This window comes from Anopheles moucheti, chromosome 2 (genome assembly GCF_943734755.1).
Source record: "Anopheles moucheti chromosome 2, idAnoMoucSN_F20_07, whole genome shotgun sequence".
Lineage (NCBI taxonomy): Eukaryota > Metazoa > Arthropoda > Insecta > Diptera > Culicidae > Anopheles > Anopheles moucheti.
The window spans coordinates 58,843,237-58,865,150 of NC_069140.1; the positions used below are offsets into that span (position 1 = coordinate 58,843,237).

A 21,914-nucleotide genomic window follows, 5' to 3' on the forward strand; every position below is an offset into this window, starting at 1 on the left:
CACAATCAGAGCAGCACTGAGACTATCAGCTGATCGTGCCGTGGGGCAGCGGTATCGGAGAAAACGTGCCAAAATTGACAAAACCCTGATATTCGTTAAGATCAAGATAAGCAAATAAGATAAGCTTGCCGGTTACATTCGTTTAGTACATGCTAGTGAGGTATGTTGGTTGATCGACCTGTACTGGAACCGTCCGGTGCGGAATCAATCGGTTGCGTCAATCGTTTCGTATAAGCTTGATAAGCTATACCGGTTAGTTGTTGCGCGGTAGATTCTTCCATTTTGTTAACTAACCGCTTCAGTACGCCATCGGAGCGTTGCAAAAGCTCGTACGGATGCGCATATTCGACTGCTCTGCCAGCATCCATTACCAGCACACGATCGCTGTCCATCACGGTATGTAAACGATGAGCTATTGTTAGAACAGTGCACTGCTCAAATTGGTCTCGGATGGTTTTTTGTATCAATTTATCGGTTCTGAAACAAGAGAGACGAGTTTAATAGACATCAGTGTGTGTATGTGTCACTGCTTCCGCAGAATACTTTGCTACATACTCTGGATCGACGTTGGCAGTAGCCTCATCGAGAATGAGGATCGGATTGCTACGGAGAATAGCGCGGGCCAAACACACGAGCTGACGTTGACCCATGCTGAAGTTTGTACCGCCATCTGACATTTTACCATCCAGCGTTCCCTCCATCGCCCGAACCACCTCCTTCAGTTCCACAGATTCCAGCGCATTCCAAAGCGCATCGTCACCGTGCTGCTTGAAGGGATCTAAATTTTCTCGCACCGTGCCGGAAAACAGAATCGGATCTTGTGGAATAATGGAGATCCGTTTGCGCAGATCGTGCAATCCCAGCGTGCCAATGTCAACGCCATCGATACGTATTATTCCTTCGTTAACCGCCAGCCGGAACAGTGCCTGAATGATGGACGATTTGCCTGCACCGGTGCGACCGACGATTCCTATCTTTTCGCCCGCCGCTATCGTCATATTGAGGTCCCTCAGAACCAAATTGGATTGTGGCGAGTAACGCAGCGAAAAGTGCTCGAACCGTATCGATCCCTTTGCCGGCCAGTCGACGGGAGGTTTGTGTTTTCCGATTGACACTAGCGATGCTTCGGGTTCGACCTCGGCATACTCTACGACACGCTCGACGGATGTCATTTGATTTTCTAATTCCGCCGTTTGCCGCATTCCCCATTGGCACATGAAGATCAGGTTAAACACTTGTGTGATAGCCAACCCCACATTGCCACTCATTGCTATCGTGTCAAGGATGGATGGAAAGCACGGTGATAGCCATCGATTAATGTTAGTAAAGTACCTCTTACGTATGTACTACTTACAGTTTTCCACCATCAAAAAACTTAAAGTTACCACGGCGATGTACAGAACACACACCAGCTCCAACCATTGGGCGAATGCGCGTGTTGTCGCCAGAAAGAGATACCACGCCGAGGTGTTCAAATCTTGATGCTTATCGAACTCGTCTGCCAGAATTTTTTCTACCCCAAATGCACGGATGGTACTGAGGCCCTGAAAGGACGCATTCGCATGGGAGAATATAGGGCTCCTCGCTGGAAAGCACATAAAAAAGTTTGAGAGATAACTTTTTGAAAAGTTTCCGTGGAATATTTTATGTTTCACATACTCGATGCCTCGACGCGCTTGATGCTACGGGCAGTGTTGGTGTAGATATGACGCAAGAAGTAGAAAATTATGGCCATGACCAGTGTTGGAGCCAAAAGCCAGTAGTTCACCACCGCTACCAGCACGATGATCGCGGTAAACTCGACAAAGAACTGCGACGTGTCCGCACACGATGAAAAGTACACAGAATGAAGATTCGTTTGGGTTAGCACAGTGTTGCTACTCTAAGACTTCTTGTGCGTACTTACCAGAATGCAGTCCATCATCGCAAACGGAAGAAAGGTATCGATGCAACCAATGTCGCGTGAAAATCGGTTCAGTATCCGCCCGGATGGGTTTGTGTTGAAGAAGTACATTGTGGCACGGGTAATGCCGCGGAAAAGGCGATCATGCAATCGTATCGTGGCACGCAGACAAATGTAGAAGAACAGAAAGGATCGGCTCAAGGACAGCACAAACATAAACAGCATCGCAATCGCATATATCAGTATGTACTGGTGGCGGGACAATCGCGTGAAGATGCTTCCTTCCAGCTTAGGCGGAATCGGAAGAATAACGTCATGGTCGTCACTAATGTTGCGGTCCGCCGTAACCATCTCAGTTCGATTGCCTTTCAACCGCTCAAGAGCGCTTGAGTACTCTTCCCAGTTTACCCTACGACGCGAAAGGAGAAGAAAGCGAATGAATACTAATCCTATCGCATCATATGAACATCACGTCTCAACAATGAGCATGAGTGAACCGTAAATATAGGATCCTTTAGATCCTCTTCTACGAGCAGAGAGTTAAATGTTTCTATAACTTGGTATGCATGACTGAAAACCAATTTGAACTATTTAAATTCCTCTAAACCTTCGTTTCATTAACTAAATATCTGTTTACAAAAGTATTAAAACAAACGAGTTGCGTTGGTTACAGAGGAATGTTAATACTGAAAATGATGAACACAAATGGATGAATTGGGGTGATCGTTCGGTGGTCGTTCATCGCTGTCCGCAGTGATGGGTTTCGCTAAAAAAAATCCAAATACATTTTTTTACTGCACAAAGACTCCTAATGGTCACGTCCATCACAGAATTGCTCGTTCAGAAATATCCCCTTTTTGGAGTGTTCGTCCATTACGATTGGAAGCCTGGTTATTAGCACCAATCGACACGTAGTCGTAGTGAGGATCTTAAAGCTTGTGTTCACCGTTGTTTTTTTGTTTTGCTCCGTGGCCAGCTTCATATTGATAATAATTTACACTTACCACTGGGAGATGTAGTAATCGATACCACTCATGCTGGCCTGGGCCAATAGAAACAGGACAACGGCCAACACCAGCAGAAGGTTGCTTTCCACCGCTACGAAGAAGCTCTTGTACACTCGCCACCCGATACGTCCGGTTAGTTGTGATTCTTTATGGAGGTGATTCGGACCGTTCTTCGATGGAACGTCTTCGGATGGGTTTGATCTTTTCTTCGCACCACGACGCTCCTCGCGGTCATCGTACCCATCAAACACCATACTGCTCGAGGAAAATGGGGACGGTTGGTAAATGGACTGATGCTGTTGATGCGCTGGCTGATGTTGGGCCGGTGTTGGATGAATGGAGAGTCTTCTTTCCTGATGATTGAAATGGGTTTCGAAAACAAATATAAATACGAAGCAATACTAAGGCAAAAATTATGGTACTGTGCGTTCATATGTTTGCTGTGTAACACACGCGCCAATTAACGCCACATAGCATAATACATTAGGGACAATTACTGGTTTTGTTGCGCATTTAAATATTCAATAAACGCATCACCGCATAAATCCCTATGCGGTTCTCGCTGCTACATCGCGTTTAGTTATCGTGTTAAAATATTCAAATTACATTACCACCGGTACAATGCCGTAGAGGAACGATGGGTAGCAGTCCCTGGGAAGCAATATCCGGGCAGCCGCTCCCTCTCGGGATGAGTGAAATCGAATTCATTTCAATTTTGAAATGTAAAAAAAACCCACCACGGTACCTTTGGTATGTGGTCACCGATCGAAAGCCGGATAAGAAAATTGCCCATTTTTCTAATTCGCGGGCAGGGCTATGCAATGCAGCGGTCACTCCGTAGTATAGCCATATGCGACATGTGGTAGATAGATAAAAAAACAGGCAAAAATAGCACGTTACACCTACCGTCATTCTATGCGCCTCGGTTTTACTGCTGATATCAATGCTGATGGCGGCGGTATCGCATTCAATCCCATTGTTCGCGACACTATCGACTTTCCGTAGCTGGTGGCCGTTATGCCTGTCTAGGGTGCTGCAAAATTGCTCTGAAGCGCCGTTGTGCTGTCCCACCGTCGGGGGTAATGTAGACGGATCATCAGACGGCGATGCGTCGTTGCTTTGTTTCCGTTCCCGTCCGTCATCTTCATGTTGCGGTTCGTTCAGCATAGCAGTAAAGTGTCCCGATTCTGCCAGCGTGCGGAATGGTCCCTGCTGCTCCACGCTTCCCATATTCATTAGCACGACATGCTTCATGTCCTTTAAGTATTGGAGCTGGTGCGTTACCAGCACGCAAACTTTTTCCTGCAATTGAAAATTTGTGTGTAAGCTACTGCGGTATTATGTGTTCTTTTTTGTCGTATTTATATTGACGGACCGAACAAGGGTTGAAGAAGCGTTCGAAGGCGTTTTTGCGTTTCGCTAAACTTTTATGTGAGTAGTGGTTGTTGTTTTTCCAGCATAGTTTATGGGCCCCCGTGTGAGAAGCGCCATGTGCATGTGCTTTTAAGCAAGTAGAAGTATTGAAAGCCGCGTGCTGGGTTGTGAACAAAGAAATTGTAGGCAATTGAAGGCAGAATATGGGTGAAATAGTTGCTCCCAGCACGCTCTCGTTTCGGTAAAACGCTAACGAATCACGCGGCTCTGTTTTCGTCGGGGTTTTTTTTTGATATTCATTCAATACAATTTGAATTACTACAAACGATTCTGATGGTTTGGGAAATAACAGTAAACCTCTAAGTTATTCTAAATTCTACGAAAATCGCGATTTAAGAAAGCCATCCAGGAACATAATATGCTTTAGCTTTATCTCACCTTTAAGTACTTCACGATACACTCCTCAAAGATGTGCTTACCCACGTGGGCATCCACCGCGGATAATGGGTCGTCTAGAAGGTAAATGTCCGCCCGGCGGTAAATGGCTCTGGCCAGGCTGATCCGGGCACGTTGCCCACCACTCAAGCTAATGCCCCGCTCGCCAACGATCGTTTGATCTCCGCTCGGGAGCAGCTGGAAATCCCGATCCAAAGCACAAACCGATACCACCTCCCGGTAGCGTTTTTCCTGGTAGTCCTCGGTGAAGACGATATTGTTTTTAACCGTTCCTTCGAACAGCCAGGGTTCCTGCGGTGCGTAGCTAAGGTTCCCATTGATTTCTAACCGTCCGTCGTCCAGCTCGAGCTCACCGAGGATAACCTGCAGCATGGTCGATTTACCGCTGCCTACCGAGCCAACGATTACGCACGGCATCGTCTTGTCCACCGTCAGCGTCACGCGCTTTATGCCACTAGCTGCAAATAACAGTAAAGAGCTTCTTTAGCATGCTGTTTGGGGTTTCCCTCGTAAACCGGACCAGATTACAAAACAGCCATGGGTAGCCGTACCGTACCTCGTACATTAGCTTCACCATTGGAAGCTGGCAGATCCTTTTCCCAGAGTGCCGTGGCGTTGCGCATAAAAATTCCTTGTCGCGTTACAGCTTTTCTGTTAATGAAGCGCCTGCTGCGAGGCATACTTCTGCTATTGCTTCGGGCGTTTCCTTCCGGTGTTGCGTTTGCCACGGTGTCCACCCCGTTCCCGTTCCTGACAGCGGGCAGCAGCTCGCAAGCACTCTCATCTACCGCTGTTTCATGCACAGTCGTCTGCATCTGGGGCCGATCCGGTCTAAACTTTCGCTCGTCCAGCAGCAGAAAGTTCTGTATTCGCCTTATCGACACCAGTCCCTCGTGAACGGATGTCAGTGCCAGCGGCCAAAAGTGTAGCATCGAGCTGTATAGCCAGTTAAAGTAGGAGGTCACGATGAACACCCGCTTTGCGGTGAACACGTTTCCGTACAGGACGTACGCGACTAAGCTTAGAAAGATGGCCACACGTGAAACGAGATTGAACGATAGCAGACCGGCGCGTATAAATAGTGTTCCGCGTATCCCGTTCACCTCCTTCCGCCGGATACGGTCCACCATGCGGCTGAAGCTATCCTCCCAGGCGTACATCTTTATCACTTGAATACCCTGTATGATTTCGTTCATAAACTGTATCCTCCGGTCGGTTCGATTGGCCGTTTTTAGCCGATAAAGTGCCGCCTTCTTGCCAAGCCACGCTAAAAGAAACGAACATTTACTTGAATTTCCCTTCGTACCAAAAACATACATCCGTTGTTATATTGTATCAAATTAAATTTTTAATTCTTTTATATTGGTTTTAAGTTTTAAAGAAATTTAGTACAGGCTTTAGATGAAAGTGGTTAAGAAAGTGCACCACAAAAACTTACCTTGTAACGGAATGAAACTGAGCAAAAATGCAATGCCAAACAGTCCCGATATGCCAATCTGTCTGTAAATGAAGAATCCCAGCACCAGCAGCTCAATTAACCCTTTCCAGATGTCATGCACGAAGCCGGTGGCTGTGTCGAATTTGGCCACATCGTTAGACATCAAATTGATCACCTGCCCGGTCATGCCGTCCGTTCCTGCTGCTTTCGTTATACGCAGAGCCTGGATTGCCGATGGGAAGGGGGAATGGCACCAACGGTAGGCAATAAATAATGTGGAAAATCTAAATAAATTACATTGGATTTTCTGCACCTAAATCAAGCCACCTACAACGCCACTGAGAGCATTCGTTAACAGATTAATTGTGAAGTGAGGGATCCGAGTGAGGTCCGGGACTACTTTTCAATAATTTATGACAAACAATATGTTTGTTGCGTTTTCCACTCGTCTATCGTTCACGGGATGGACACAAATGGACTGCAAATGCAAGCAAAACTGCAACGACTTGTCTATAACTTTTAGCCTCACGAGCAGTTCAGAGTGTCGCTGGTACTTCAGCAGGCGCCCAGGCGACTTTGCAGGCTGCGGATCGAATAAAACAAATACCAATAGAAAGAATAGGAAGCTGTCTCAATGTTCGCTGTGGCGCCAACGATTTGTTGCGGAAATTGTTGCATAATTGATTAAATTGTGCATGTGAAAGACTGCAATCCTCTAGCGCGACGCCATGCAGTCGCCAGTTCGTTCGTTTTTTTTCCTTTTTCGTTTGTTTTACTTCCTCGCAGCTCAACTTTTGTTGCGGTTTTTTTTGCTTTCGCTGCCAAGACACCGTCAGTGTCCGCTGTTGTGTGCCGTATCGCGTTTTTACACACGATACTTACCTTTTTGTAGAGCAGCGAACAGCATGCGACACGAATCTTCATCCCAATTTGAAATATGTACAGGATAAAGTGATGGAAGATAGCTACCGGTACCAGCGAGCAGAGAATGATCCCGATAGCATAGTAATACGCTTCCTCCTTAGCAATGTCCTGCTGGCCAGGAGCGAAATAGGACACCAGTCCTCCAAGGCACTGCGGTTGAAGGATTCTGAGAGGAAAAAGAATGTGCGTGTTGTTTGCGTAATAAATCGAGATAAAACATCCATTCCGTCTCTAGTCTTCATACCTGGCAAGCAAGTCAACAAGGGTGTACAGCAATCCATAGCCGAGTATCGATCGCCAATAGATTCGGCAAATGACACGCAGAAAACTGGGCTGGCTGCTGCCTCTCTGTTCCGCTTTCCAGTAGCCCTCAAACTGGTAGGACAGCTGTGCGCTCTGATGGTTTGAAAGCGTCTCGTAAATATCGGTCTCATCGATGGGACGCTTCAGTCCCGCCTGAAACAGATTCTTCAACCACCAGAAAGTGTACCACGACACTGGGCCTGCTTTCGTGACCGGGTTAGCCTCCCGGCGCAGATCGTGTATTTTTGTGTGCTGATCGTACTCGGCCGGATTCATTTCGGTGTGAGCATGAGAATTCACCAGCAAACCGTAGCAAATGAAGGGAAAACACTCCCGGAAGGTGTATCACTGTAAGCTCCCGAGCACTGTATGACTTATCACTTTGTCGCTGGATGCACACGCCGAGGTCACTTTATCAGTAGTCTAGCAGTAGCATCTTTTTCGGTTCGCGAACGCGCGCATTATGTATGCAAATGTGCTAAGCATACACACGCTATCTCACTTCCCATTGCTGCTATTTAACTTGTCAAATCACAGGACGAGGGTAAAAACGCTACGTGCACAACCAAGTTTGGTAATCAATTCACGGTTAACTTCACGGAAGACACAAGTGAACACAGAAGGCAAAAATGTTGCAGGAAGTGAAACGAAGTTAGGCAGAATTATTCCATTGGATGAAAACTATTACTAAACACACACAAGAGATGATGAGTTTCTCCTTCATTCATGGCATGATCTTGCGATGATGCCGTGTGTTCTTTCGCTAATGTACTCCAAAGTATGATAGGCTCGACGCCTCGGCGCGACGAGAATTCTTCATTCTTATCTCTCGACACTCTCGCCACCTAGCCTAGCGAGTCTCTAATCCTTTTGAAAACATTTCGTAGATTCACATTTGACCACGAATTAACGGGGATTAATGGGATTTAGTCGCCGTACATGCTTCCAAGTACATTGATTTATTTCAAATTGTAATACAAACCATACTGTGTAATCCAAAGAGGCGATCCAGTGTTGGAACAAAATCTGCCAATTAGTTCTAGGTTGAACGACCGTCCATAGCTGCTGAACTTTGTTTTTACCGGATACAACACTGAACCACGTGCTGCCACGTGCGAGACAGATCAATAAGCGCATAGTTTGGGTAGCACATGGTGGCAAGAAATTATCTATTGGATCAGTTGTTCCGCACTGACTAATGTTGGTGTACCCGAAATACTTTTACGGAAAGAAGTGAAAGTCTCACGTCCCGCTCACTACGTTGCTATTAGCAATTTTAGACGAGAGGTTTCTATAGAAATAGACTGGACCACTCGCGGGCAAATATTCCCAAATGATAACACGGCGGCACACTGGCTGAAACTGGCTTGCGTATGAATGATGACGCCAACAAACGAGGAGTTCGATTCTCGGCCGGCCAACTGGCCAGGACAAGGAAGCGAACGGCGCACTGAATCAAAACAAAAGATAACTCTCGGTCAATCGCCACACACCATTGCCACACACCATTAGCTCGTTCGGCCGACGGCAACCCTCCTTGTACCTTCTTGTGCGACGTTGTCCCCTATTAATCATTCTTCATTGCGGCACCGAGGACGCGAGACCGGCGCGACATAAGGCCCGTCAATGTCGGTTTAACTTGAACCGTTCCCGTTTGGTGCCAATTGATTTGTGTCAATTCTCGGACCAAATAAAAGGGAAAAGTTTACACAGCAGATTAATTGAACGAATTAAATATCCCCATACACACAGTTTGGTTTTCACACTTTTGAGCCACATGGAGACACACGCATTTTGTTATACACTTGTTTCGTGATCGTTTTGTACGTGTGCGACGTATTCACAATGTTTAAATATTGCCACGCATTGTCTGCGTTGAATGCTTTGTTACGTTTAATGCAGAATATATTTACCGTGCCGGTACGTAAACAATGGGCTACGAAAAATTTGCACGACAAACGGTGCGCGTGTTTCACCCGCGAACTTGCTCGAACTAAAGCGCGAACCGCGTGCTGTGGCGCCGCATGTATACCACGTTTTAATCGCACTCTCATCGCTATTCTCTCATCACGCTCCCATACACACCCAGTGCCTTCTCAATTTTCAACATTGGTGGGAAATTATGTCCAATTTACTTTGACGCTATGCCGAACGCACGTCCTTTTCCGCTTGCTTCACCCTCCACCATGTTTTGTTTGTTAGTCTGTTTATCAAAAATTGTTTGCAATGTTAAACTCCATTCATTCAATTGAGACAAACCGATTCTCGGATGGATTGATCATTCTCTTCTCTCTTTCCTGCATACCTTTCAGCAAATACACCAGCTGGTTCGAAGGTTTTAGTCTCTCTTTATACTCATTTACAAAGATCTCCCGTGTTGACTTTGTAAGAATTTTCGTAGCATAAGCGAAATCTTGTTTTCTTCCAATAGCACTCTCAGGTCGTTTTATGTTGCCTTAGGCTATAGTTGAAGCAGCAATACGATACGTTAGTGCTCGGCTAGACGTTATCCCCGTGCGATGTGAAATTCATGAGGTCACTTGTCGCATTGCGCCTTTTCTTCTGCTGCTCGCTATACAATGTACTGGTGCTGAAATCGGTCGATAAGAACTAAATGTAAAAGAATTATGAAAAATTATTTTCTCTCTTCATTCTTCACTGGCTGCCGGCAAGTGTGGACATGTGCTAATATTAAAATTTCAGAAATAATTTGACATACTTTTTATTACAATACTACAATTATGACAAAAGTTAAGGCATTATTGTTTAAGTAACGCGCAACGCGTATTCATACGGAATTTAAACAAATCTTTTCATTATTCATATTTCGCGCTTATTTTTGATTCCCTATCTTGCTTGTTGATGCTTTTCAAATGTTTTCCTCAACGCAAACTAGTGCCAATGCATATTGATAGCACAAGGAATAATCTCAAACATTGGTCGCAATATATGCCTAAATATTGCCGTTTCTTATGACAGTCCCAGGGTGATTGCTTCCGTTTGTCTTGCGCTAGATTTTTTAAAGTTGTCCTCGGCAGTACGCATTAACATTGCCGCAGTAGCTACACCGGTTTGATCTACTAGACGTCGAAGATAACCAATCGGACCATGCAGAAGCTCGTGCGGATGTCCAAATTCGACTACGCGTCCTGCGTCCATCACCAATACCCGATCGCTGTCCATAACCGTGTGTAATCGATGCGCAATAGTTAATACTGTGCAGTGGGCGAATTTTGTTCGAATAGTAGATTGAATAAGTTTGTCCGTTCTGTAACAAAAATAAAGAAGGTAAACAATTGGAACCACACTCAAAGTACTGTTTTGATCGCTAATACTTACTCCGGGTCAACATTGGCAGTAGCTTCATCTAACACGAGAATTTTATTGTTACGCAAAATCGCTCTTGCTAGACAAACCAGTTGCCTTTGGCCCATGCTAAAATTGCTTCCGCCGTCCGACATGCGACATTCCAAACCGCCAGCCAGCGAAGATACGGCTTCCTTCAGTTCAACCTGATCTAGCGCATTCCACAGTTCGTCATCCTTGCATTGATCGAAAGGATCCAAATTGCTACGCAGTGTGCCGGAAAACAAGATTGGATCCTGTGGTATGATCGATATTTTGTTCCGCAAGTCTCGCAAACCCAATGTTTTCGTATCAATGTCGTCGATCTCGATGTTTCCCTCGAACGGTGCCAACCGGAACAGTGCCTGTATGAGTGACGATTTGCCCGCCCCGGTTCGTCCCACGATTCCAACCTTCTCATTCGAACGAATGGTAAAATTAAGATCCTTCAGTACACGTTCACCGTCCTCGCTGTAGCGTAGATCGACGTTGATGAACCGTAGCGCACCAAACTCGGGCCAGTTACGTTGAGGTCGGTGTTTTGGTGCCGTCTCGAGCGGCGGTTCGGACGGCAGATTTGTATACTCATTCACTCGCTCCACTGAAACCATCTGATTTTCCAATTCTGCCGATTGCCGCATTCCCCACTGACACATACCGACCAAGCTAATCGTCTTCGTGATGGCCAGTCCAACGCTTCCACCGAGCATTTGATGACTATTACCGATGAGAAAGCTTATCGTTACGACACCGATGTACAAAACGCACAGCAGATCAAGCCACAATGCAAAAGCACGACTGGTCGAGATAAACATGTACCAAGCGGACGAGTTTACATCCAGAAATTCGTTAAACTCATGTCTAAGTACAGCTTCCGCACCAAAAGCACGTATCGTCGAGAGTCCTTGCAGTGTGGCATTTGTGTGTGAGAAGAGTGGCGACCGGTTGACAGATTCGATGCGCTTTACCACCCGTGACGTGTTTAGATACATCTGTCGAATGTAGTACATTATCACAGCCGCAATCGCCGTTGGAAGAAGGAACCAATAGTTGACGATCGAGACTACTGCTACAACCGCGATCATTTCTAGGAAAAACTGCAAGAAAACATAAAACAGTTAAATCTCCCAGGCAAACCTTCACTTGTTTAAGTCACCACGAAACTTACTATGACGCAGTCTAGCAGGGCCATCGGCAGCGTAGAGTCGATCGAACCAATATCTTTAGAAAATCGATTCAGAATCCGTCCGGAAGGGTTTGTATTGAAGAAGTGCATAGTTGCACGGGTTAATCCACGGAACAGACGATCGTGTAGATTTACGGATATACGAAGACAGACGTAAAAGAACGAAAACGATCGTTGCACAACTAAGATTACCAGCAGTATTATTAATCCACTGTAAATCCAAATGTACTGCTGACGTTCAATGAAGTTACTGACATTTGTTTGCTCCTGGAGCAAAATGCGCACATCACGAGAACTCAAGATCGTATGATTATCATTCAAATCAAACTCAGGAGGAATCCCTGCAACTTTTTCTTCCCAATTCACCCATTCTGCCACGAAGATGTCCACTCCACTGACAACGATTTGCGATAGCACCATTAGTGCGCTCAACCAAAATACCCAGCCACAACTATTGACCGCCGTTATGTAGGTTTTATACACGGCTAGCCCCACGCTACCGGCACCACCTTGAGATTCTTTTTCTTCTTCCTGCTTTTCTTGCTGTAGTAGGTCCATCATTAGGTCGTCGCGCTGCGAACCGGTCGAAGATCCACTAGTCCGTCTGGGGCGAAGATTCTTCAGCTCCTTTTCTATTGGACTTTCGAGAGGAGATTCGTCAGGCGTCAGTGCCATAATCGATTCTATATTCGATTTTTTCAGTTCTCTAAAGCTTCCGCATGCTTCCACTCGCCCACCATTCATCAGAACTATCTGCTGAACATCTTTTAAATACTGTAATTGATGTGTAACCAAAACACATACACTGTTCGCGAGGAAATCGCGGATACACAGTTCGTAGATATGCTTGCCCACGTGGGTATCAACGGCTGATAATGGATCATCCAGTAGATAGATGTCTGCCTTTCGGTAGATGGCACGGGCCAGATTAACACGTGCTTTTTGTCCTCCGCTTAAACTAATTCCGCGTTCTCCAACAATCGTTTGATCACCGTGCGGGAACAGTTCAAAGTCTTTCTCGAGAGCGCATACGCGTACCACTCGGAGATAACGTCGCTCGTCGTACTCTTCTGTAAACAGGATGTTATTCCGCACACTTCCTCCAAACAGCCAAGGTTCTTGAGCGGCATAGCTTACGGTACCATAAATTTCCACCCTTCCATCGTCCAGGGCAAGCTCTCCTAAAATCACCTGTAGTAAAGTAGACTTCCCGGATCCAACGGGACCTATCAGAACACACAGTCTTCCCGGATCAACAGTCAAACTAACAGATGCTATCCCTATATTTGAAGCCTCTTCTGGCCCATCTCCTCCGCCGCTTCCAATACCGGTTACAGTCGCTCCTGACACTGCCGACGGACACATCCAACGTGCTGTGGCGCTATCGAGTACGATACCTTTCCTATCGCCTTCCACCGTCTGCACCAGACGTTTCGGCAGCAAAGGTTCAGAATCAATCTCATCACTTTTTACTGCGGGTTTGATACCGTTTTGCTGGCTGCTTTCTTTTAGGTCTTGCGTGCCTCCATCTTTATCGCTGGTAGCACGCATCGTTTTTTTCGTGTTTTTCGTTCCACCCTTTCCAACCGATTGCGTGCTTGTAGCGATCGAAGATTTTCCTTCGGGCGTTAGAAGAAAATCACGTATGCGTTTGAGCGAGATGTAACCTTCGGCACAGAAAGTAATCGCCATTGGCCAGAAATGTACCATGGAATCGTTCAGTATGCTGTAGAACGACGTTACAATGAACACCTTTTTGGCAGTGATAACATTCTCGGTGACCGTGTACGACAGCAGGCTGATAAAAATGGACACACGCGATACCGTAAAAAACGATATGAGCGTTGCTCGCACGTACGCGCCTCCTCGAATCGCTTGTATCTCTTTCCGCCGGATCGTCTCGATCATCTTGGCGAAAGAGCTTTCCCACGTGTACATTTTGATCACCTGTATGCCTTGTATAATTTCATTCATGAAGCGTACACGCAAATCGGTCCGTTTGGCTGCCTTCATCCGGTAGGTTGCCGTTTTCTTGCCGACCCAAGCTTGCAGTGGGATAAAACTCATCAGGAACGCCATTCCGAGCAAGCCCGAGAAGCCAATTTGACAATAAATGAAATAACCAAGCAGGATAGCTTCCATTGGGCCCTTCCAGAGATCATGTACGAAGCACAAAGCTATATCGAACTTGCCAACGTCGTTCGAGAGCAGATTGATGATTTTTCCATTAAGTCCATCACCCGACGTCGTCGATTTAGAGAGTTTAAGTACCTAAAAGATAAAGGGAAAACAAAACGAATTACACATCTCGAAACCAACAAGCATGTTATTGAGAGTGCACAATAAATCTAGACCAAATAGGGGCCAGAGCGTTAATCGTCAGAAAAACATTACCTTGTTATAAATTAAGCACGATGCGCCTATGCGAAACTTCATACCGAGTTGGAAAATGTAGAAGATGAAGGGATGAAATGAGATGACCGATAACAGCGAGCAAGCGATAACACCTATCGCGTACAGGTACGCGTCTCGTTCGCTGATGGTGTCCTGGTTTGGCGTAAAGTAGGATACCAGCTCTCCCAGCAACAGCGGCTGAGCGACCCGGTTAGCTGTTTCGAACGCCGAGAACACTAGGCCCCAGAACAGGGTTTCCTTGCCAAATGCTCTCCAGTAAACACGAGCAAAACTCGCCTTTTCTGGGCCACGCCGTTCTTCCTCTGACCATAGCCGCTCGAACGTTTCAGCCAACCCATGGCTACTGTGCTCGGGAAGCGTGGTGTACAGCTTTTCCTCCGTAATTTCTTTCCGCTGTCCGTAGTGGAACATTTCCCGTAGCCACCAGAAGCTACGTTTCGAGAAGAAAGATGCATTTTGAACAGGGTTGGTCTGTTTCCCGGTGCTGAATGCGTGTTCGCGGTTCATTCTCTGCTAGAACGCTTGGTCGTTGATCGTGTTGTATAATTGTTTACTGTGAAGTCTGTGCTGTGGTCAGTCATCAGCCACAAATGACATCCCATCGAGTAGGATACGCAAGAGCATACAAGAGATATAATCAAACTGATTCCGTAATCGGTGCTGCACGTTTCAACGTGATCTAGAAGAAAAAAAACATCAAAGTATAAGAAAAATATAGTAGAAGTGATAATGGAACAGAAGTTATCAATTTGCTTACAAAAGCAGCATTTAAAAATACCCTGCAAATTATAATACACAGCCTAGCGTTCTGCATCTGCTCCACGATCGTTGCCGACTCCCCGAAGGCCACCTGTATGTGTTTGGTAGGTTTGGAAAAACTGAATATTAACCAATTCTTCCATAAACTTCAAACCATTGCGGTAGTTTGTTCTATCTACTGTTTCAAACAATTGAAATATGTACGTCATTTTCCACCAGCTGCAGTCAAAATTGTATAAACAGATCCACAAAATGGATCATAAAAACGGTTACAGACTGCTGCTCCCATCTATGGGCAGAGTACATTGTAGAGGTATATTCAATGGGGCTGACCAAACTAATCATTTCGCTCCACTGATTCCACATCCCTCATTATGTTTGACATCAAAATGAAACCGTTGTGGAGGCCGCCACATCGATGCGAATCAGGAACCGGTTTTGCCAGTGTAAAACACTCACGGTTGAGTTTACCGGAGAAATGCCCAGCAGTTTTACGTCGAGGATGTTTTAGACCACAGACTTTAAACACATTTTCTTCATTACAGACGATATTTCATTGCATTGAGGTTCTTTTCCATCGCACTTTGCCAAATTCCAACGCGTTGTGCTAACGGGATCGCGCTAATATGTTAGTTTGGGTTATTTAGCTACACAATAGAATTTTTAACAATGGCTGGGCTTCAAACCAGTCGTACCCTAAACATTCGCGCACTTAGCATCACCGTTCAGTGGTCAAAACAAATGCGTACACTAAAAATAACTTGTTTTGTTCCGACATTGGGAAGCAAATCAATGTGGCCTGTTAAAACGTACGGTGACCGTGGTTTTAACTAAGGCTTACCATTTTTCGTAAGCAATAGGAAAAAAGTCCAATTCCGTTCGGGTCGAAGGCTAATCACAAACAATGCTCAATCAATACACCGTAAACTTTTAGCACCGCACTTATTTAGCGTCTGTTGCGGGAACTCTTAACAGCACACTCTTCGCGGTCTACTGTCAGGAAGAATCTTATGACTTTTGCTTGCTTGCTGAGATTCTGTCTGACTTCCATTGATGCCGAGTGCCCTAAAACGTAACATCAACCATAGGAAGGTCCGTTGGAATTCCTACGGCATGCAAGTAACGGTGGCTCGATCATACACTTCCGCTGAATCCGAAGTGTTCGGTATAAACACACCCTGGCGCGTTCAATCACCCTTGATTGATCGATGAAGCGAACATTCCGTTTGTTTTCCTTGTCGCATTCGGTACGCACACTCGCACGTCGTTGCTTTACACCGAACAACGTCGCTCTACTTTATCAGCACGAGAGTACAGCGTTAGTTACACATAACAATCACCACCTCTTTTTGCCTTTTTGTTTAGTTTATTCCACGATACAGTTACCGAAACATACCTGCAGCAGAACCATCCACGACCGCGGCTAGATTATGAATGAATGGCAAACAATGAAACACACGCACACACACGCATTCGCGCACACGTATGCACACAACAAGTAGACGAAAAAACAGCTGTCAATGACAGTTTCGCTGCGCTCTCGAAACTCTCTGCTCTCGGGTTTTCTCCAAACTTGACCAAGAGAGAGCGCGCGGTTCGCAAAATCTCACTATGAACAATGCAGTTTCATAGCAACGGCGAAAAACGCACCGCCGGAAGATGTTGTGTAGCAAGCCATGATTAATGGGGTTGAGGATTGCTCCATTTTGCGGCATCGTACGTACATTATCCGACTACAGAAACACTTACCGCCACAAACAATGCAGCTAGCACAAACCGTTTAGCACCAGGCTCTAAGTTCAACTGGAAAGCATTCTCTCCGATGGCCACGTTTGTCGCGCATTGTACAATGTTATCTTTCTGCCTCTGGTGCCAGCAAGTCTCTTACTGATAAGCACCGCACCGCTGTCATGTTGATTTGCTACCAAGGGGGTGATGCAAACGCACGCGGAGGACGAACTCAATTTCATAACGGAAAGCAATGTATTGCTAAGAACTGCAATAAACCATCCTTTAAGACCATCCAGTAACGAAACTCGGTAACAACATTGTGCAACGTGTTGCTCTGGTTGGCCAGTTCGTCGGTTGATTGTACAGTGTTTGCTATCCTTCAAGAATGATTTAACATTCTTGAGTAATTAATGAATTCTCTGAATGAATGAATAAATTGAAGAGATTTTACTTTTTTTTCCTCAACGACTTATGTAATGCACGCTTCCTTCATCTTATTAATACTTTTTTTTATTGATTTACCCGACTCCGTCTGTATAGGGCACGTTGGCGCGAAAACCGTACGATCTTCAATACACCGAATCCACGCCTGATGAATGTATCGCTTCTACGCGACAACAAACTGCTGCACGGCCAGGAACGACGAGGATCACGCATGTCCGTGCGGTTACCGTCCCGTCAGCCCAGCATGGCCTCGCTGCGACCACATTCGCCGAATGCTTCGATAGGTAAGATAGGTCTGTATATGGGAATCCGGTCCCGATGTCCCGTCCATAATCAATAATCTCTGCTTGGACGTAGTTAACGTTACTCTCGTTCCTGGTTCCTAGAGTCGTCGTTGCCTTATGCTCTTTTCGCTGCCCTTCTCTTTCCTCATCTGTCGTTTCCTGCCACTATCGAACTGTTCTTCTAACTTTGTGTCTTTTTATATTTGTTTTTGTTTTTCATGGTTGTTGTTGAATTTCAATTGTTGATCGTTAATTATGGATTTTCCCATTCGCTTCACACGCTAAAGATCGATAATAAAGATTAAGTTTTAATAAATGGTTTAAATTAAAAAAAAAAACAAATCATCTCAACAACTGATAAAGTTCGAGTGATGTTAAACTGCTATAGCGCTCACAACTTCCAACCAAACAAGCAGAGAATAAATTGTGCTCTGATTGTACTCCATCTTACCGTGCAACTTGTAACAAGAAATCGACACTGGTGATCTAGTAATTTCTTTTCAGGAGTACCAGACTGTGCGTACATTTCAACCCAAATGTGTGCAAACACTACTAGCAGCTAAATTTATCGTTAATGGTTTTATTTCGACTAATTGATTCTTTCGTTCGGCATGAATGACACATCGCACAAAATGCTTATACATTCTAGATAGCGCTCTTGATAATTCTAGACACTGCTGCTCTAGATATTCAGTCTCGGCCTTATCAGTCGCACCAAAATGACATAGTCTTAGATATTGAATAGTATCGAACGGCGTGTAACATAGCATTATCGTAACCGTAAAGCTGTCTAAATCGGTATCTAATGTAAGCAATTTGAAATGATCTGCCACTTCGACTCTGATTGGCTAAAAAACACATAGCTCTCAATCGCTTTTGAAAAAAGGGACGAAATTGAACTCGTTCTGCTCATGTTCATTCCAAATTTTTAACATTCAAACATGCTAATGCTTTGCATACTACAAAACGCAAATAGTGCTATATGCTTCACATAAGAGCTTGACAAATTTCCAACATTGAACCACACGCATATGTTTCACTTTACTCGATAATACGTACATAACGCCATGTAATACACTGTATTCTGTTTGTTTTTTTGTTGATCGCAACCGTTCTGTTTAGTGTTGTATCTAATAAATGTTTTGAGAAGATTAATTTACATATTATAGCTACAATTTAACCGCGATCGACTCTCATGGCTGAGTCGACTTTCAAAACATTCATGTACCCCCATTGATGAACCCTCAAAGATTCGTGAATCACTAAGAAATCATAATGTTACGCATTTTTTACTAGTTCTGTTTCTGAAACAAGATTTTTTTTTAGTAATAAAATAACCTCAAGTACTGCTAACATTCAATTGCGTTGGAATTGTGTTGACTTTATTTTTAATGGCAAATATTCTAATTTATAATTCGTAACAAACATAAATTTCTAAGGTTGGAATGCATTCCAAACCCGAGTCACCCTCGCAATTATAAGCGAGTCTATGCCATCCAAGAATTATAATTAGGATGGTACTTGGATTACTTCGTCATGTCAAAATAGGACTTTACATTTGGTCGTTAGAATCATTTAGACCATTTCCTTAGAAAGGAGATCTCTCGATGCTTTTGTAACAAAAAGCTCACATCCGTTGGAACTTCACTGTGGCAACCGACGCAATCAGACCTTGGTGGATGCTGTTGGTTGGTTTCATACTGAATTTGCTGCTACTTTACATGAATTTCAGATAGCTTTTCCATAACGTTTTTCCGTTAATAATTACTTTCGGGTTCGCTATGACCTGAGCGTTATTGAGAGCTTTATTTTGGTAGTTGTACAAAAGTAGTTGTACATAAGAACAATACCGAAATACGGAATTATGTCCTTTAATCAGCTTAGAAAACCTTGTTTCAGAAGGTGAAAAAGCAATGCGTAAAACCTTGATTTCATTCCGATTTAAACTTATTTGGGCAATGATGAATGTTCGGAATATAGATTCAGAGTCTTTCATGCAGATTCGTGGACCTGAATCAGATTCACCCAACACTAATACTGTTATTCTTCAGCAAAATGGTTACTTCTTTGTTTTTTATTTTCCGTTTAGCAACGTTCTATTCTTTCTTGCTTGTATTTTCTCTCTTTTCTCTCTTTTCTTTCTTTCTCTCTCTTTCTCTCTTTCTATCTTCTCTATGTTTATCTTTTCCTACCACTTTCTATTACATCTGTGCAGGCAGTCTGTATCCGCTACATGAGGTGGAAATATAAGTATAGTAAAGCAAACCGTACAGTACCTCAGTGTAAGGCAAGGAATGCTATCTATATGCAATGAAACGATGTAAAATATATAGTAAAACAATAATTCTAATTGCTGAAGCTTGTTCAACTCAAAACTGCAAACACAAAACCCCCAATCTTCTATCACTCGTCCTACTTTTCGCAGAGACACATTCACATGGCAAAAAGAGCCACCAGCAAGATCATGCGGCACCGGCACCGGACACTTTGCCACAAGTAAAACAATAAGTTGCTTCGGTTGCTACCTTTTGCTCAAGTAATGCTAAGCATTGTGGACAGGATTGCGGAGGGATGAACTTCATGTAACACGCTAATCACTCAACCGTCGATCGACCATCGATCATTGATCGCCGGTTTACTTCTAACCGGATGACTTCTTCGCCCATGCTGATGTATCAGCACTTTTCGATGTTCGCCCCTTAAACAGCAGTACAGGTCGCGGGTTTAAATAAGATAACAGAAACAGAACAGCTTTAACGCATCTGCCCAGATAATAAATAAAGCAAACTGCTCACTCAGTAGGTATTAATTTGCATTAACAGCTCTCAAGTAATGTTGCTAGAACAAGTATCTCTATTCTTGCAATTGGAATACTGAATCTTTTAGTTATGTTACCTATTATCGCTATTCATGCTTTCAATGTTGAGTTTTGTTGTAACTAACACTTTCTAGCTAATCTCTGAACTCGGATAGTTAATGTCTGAGCTCGGTAGTTTGGTTCAATTTCGGCATTGAACAAAATCACACTGTATCGTAAGTCACACTATACGTTAGATGAAACAAAACACAGCTTATGGTTTATTTGCATGCCCGACAAAGCTATCAATCTTCATTTGGCCTTTCCAAAACATTCCAATTTAAGCTGCCTTAATTGGACCGTCGTAACAACGTTCGTCTGTCATGCTGTTGTTCATTGTTGTGCTATGTGTTTTTTAGTCTATCTTGGTAACGAGTCTTGACTCTTGGTACCGTTTCCAGGCTGTCGATGTACAACAATCTATCTGCGATTTGTATGCTATCGAATTTAAATGTATACCTCTTTGTGAAATTCGATAAAATGATGAAGTCTATTCAAAATGCCCTTCTGCTATTCCCATTGAACATTCTATTTTCCACTCATTTTGAAGTATGTTGTAGTACCGTTAATATTTACTATTATGTTCTACTTAGAGAACAATAGAATCTCCCCTATCATCAGTTACCTAAATTAAACACGTAATTCGTTAATCTAACTATTGTACTTGATGGTTCGTGTTCTAATGTATTCTGAACTATTTAAAGCTATACAATGACATACCAATATTCTTTTCTATATCACTCCAACACACATGCACACACACACACACTCACACGATCCACAACATCAAACAGGCTCACGACGAGGATCTCGCGGAAGCAGTAATGCATCAGCAACTTCCACCAAGTCCAACCGTAGTGCAAATCACCATTCAAAGGACAACGGTACAGCGCACCCGAACGAGAGTGTCACAGTGGAGATTGCGGAAATTAAGACATAGGCTAAAGCACGTGAGCAAGGCCTGTGTAAGCAAATCAGACCGCGGAGAAGCGCCAAAACTGTAACGGATAACTGTTTTGTTAGCGCATTTTCAGTTTGCCTTTAACTGTGAAGCTTACTTTCCACACACATTTATCAACTGCGCCGCAAAAAACAAAGCACAATGGAAAATGCACAACGTATGATTTTAATACTGTACTGTGTGAACCATCCGGCTTCCGATAACTCACCATTCTATAGGGACCATTAATCGATGCAGATGAGTTTCACGAAAGAGCCCAAAACAGTAGAAGCACAATGAACATTTACGCGTAGCAAACTGCAGCAACCGCAAACGATTGTGCACAAAACCAAGTACTTGTGCAAAAAGTATGAATTTTTCTTAAACTATCTAGTCCTAGTCGATATTTGCTACGTGACATATTTAGCTGCTGTGAAACGGAAAAATGTGAATAGTTCTAGTGGTAACGAAAAAGAGCCCAAGAACATGTCCAACGAAATGATAAATGACGTGGAAACAGAAATCTAACTATGGCGCATTGTTTGAAA

The 21,914-nt window shown here is 44.2% G+C and overlaps 1 protein-coding gene across 1 annotated transcript; it reads right to left on the reverse strand.

The window, feature by feature from the left end:
- Positions 1-152: 152 nt before the first annotated feature.
- On the reverse strand, positions 153-14,858 carry LOC128310808 (uncharacterized). Its single transcript, XM_053047533.1, has 17 exons — positions 14,331-14,858; positions 13,265-14,207; positions 11,919-13,216; positions 10,745-11,847; positions 10,400-10,673; positions 7,347-7,735; positions 7,061-7,268; positions 6,179-6,401; positions 5,297-6,007; positions 4,723-5,198; positions 3,817-4,212; positions 2,908-3,263; positions 1,907-2,312; positions 1,660-1,810; positions 1,355-1,585; positions 556-1,270; positions 153-384 (listed from the first exon to the last, which is right to left on the reverse strand). Exons 1-17 carry the CDS (start codon positions 14,856-14,858, stop codon positions 153-155), a joined length of 8,640 nt encoding a protein of 2,879 aa, XP_052903493.1.
- Positions 14,859-21,914: the final 7,056 nt, after the last annotated feature.

Excerpts from the sequence above, each read along its gene's own strand:
- LOC128310808 (XM_053047533.1), bottom strand. The coding sequence starts at position 14,858 with ATGAACCGCGAACACGCATTCAGCACCGGGAAACAGACCAACCCTGTT. Across the intron at positions 7,736-10,399 it reads CTAGCGCAAGACAAACGGAA|TGTTTTCCCTTCATTTGCTA; the intron begins GCAATCACCCTG and ends ACCTTCCGGGAG. Across the intron at positions 3,264-3,816 it reads CCGAGGCGCATAGAATGACG|GAAAGAAGACTCTCCATTCA; the intron begins GTAGGTGTAACG and ends TTCAATCATCAG.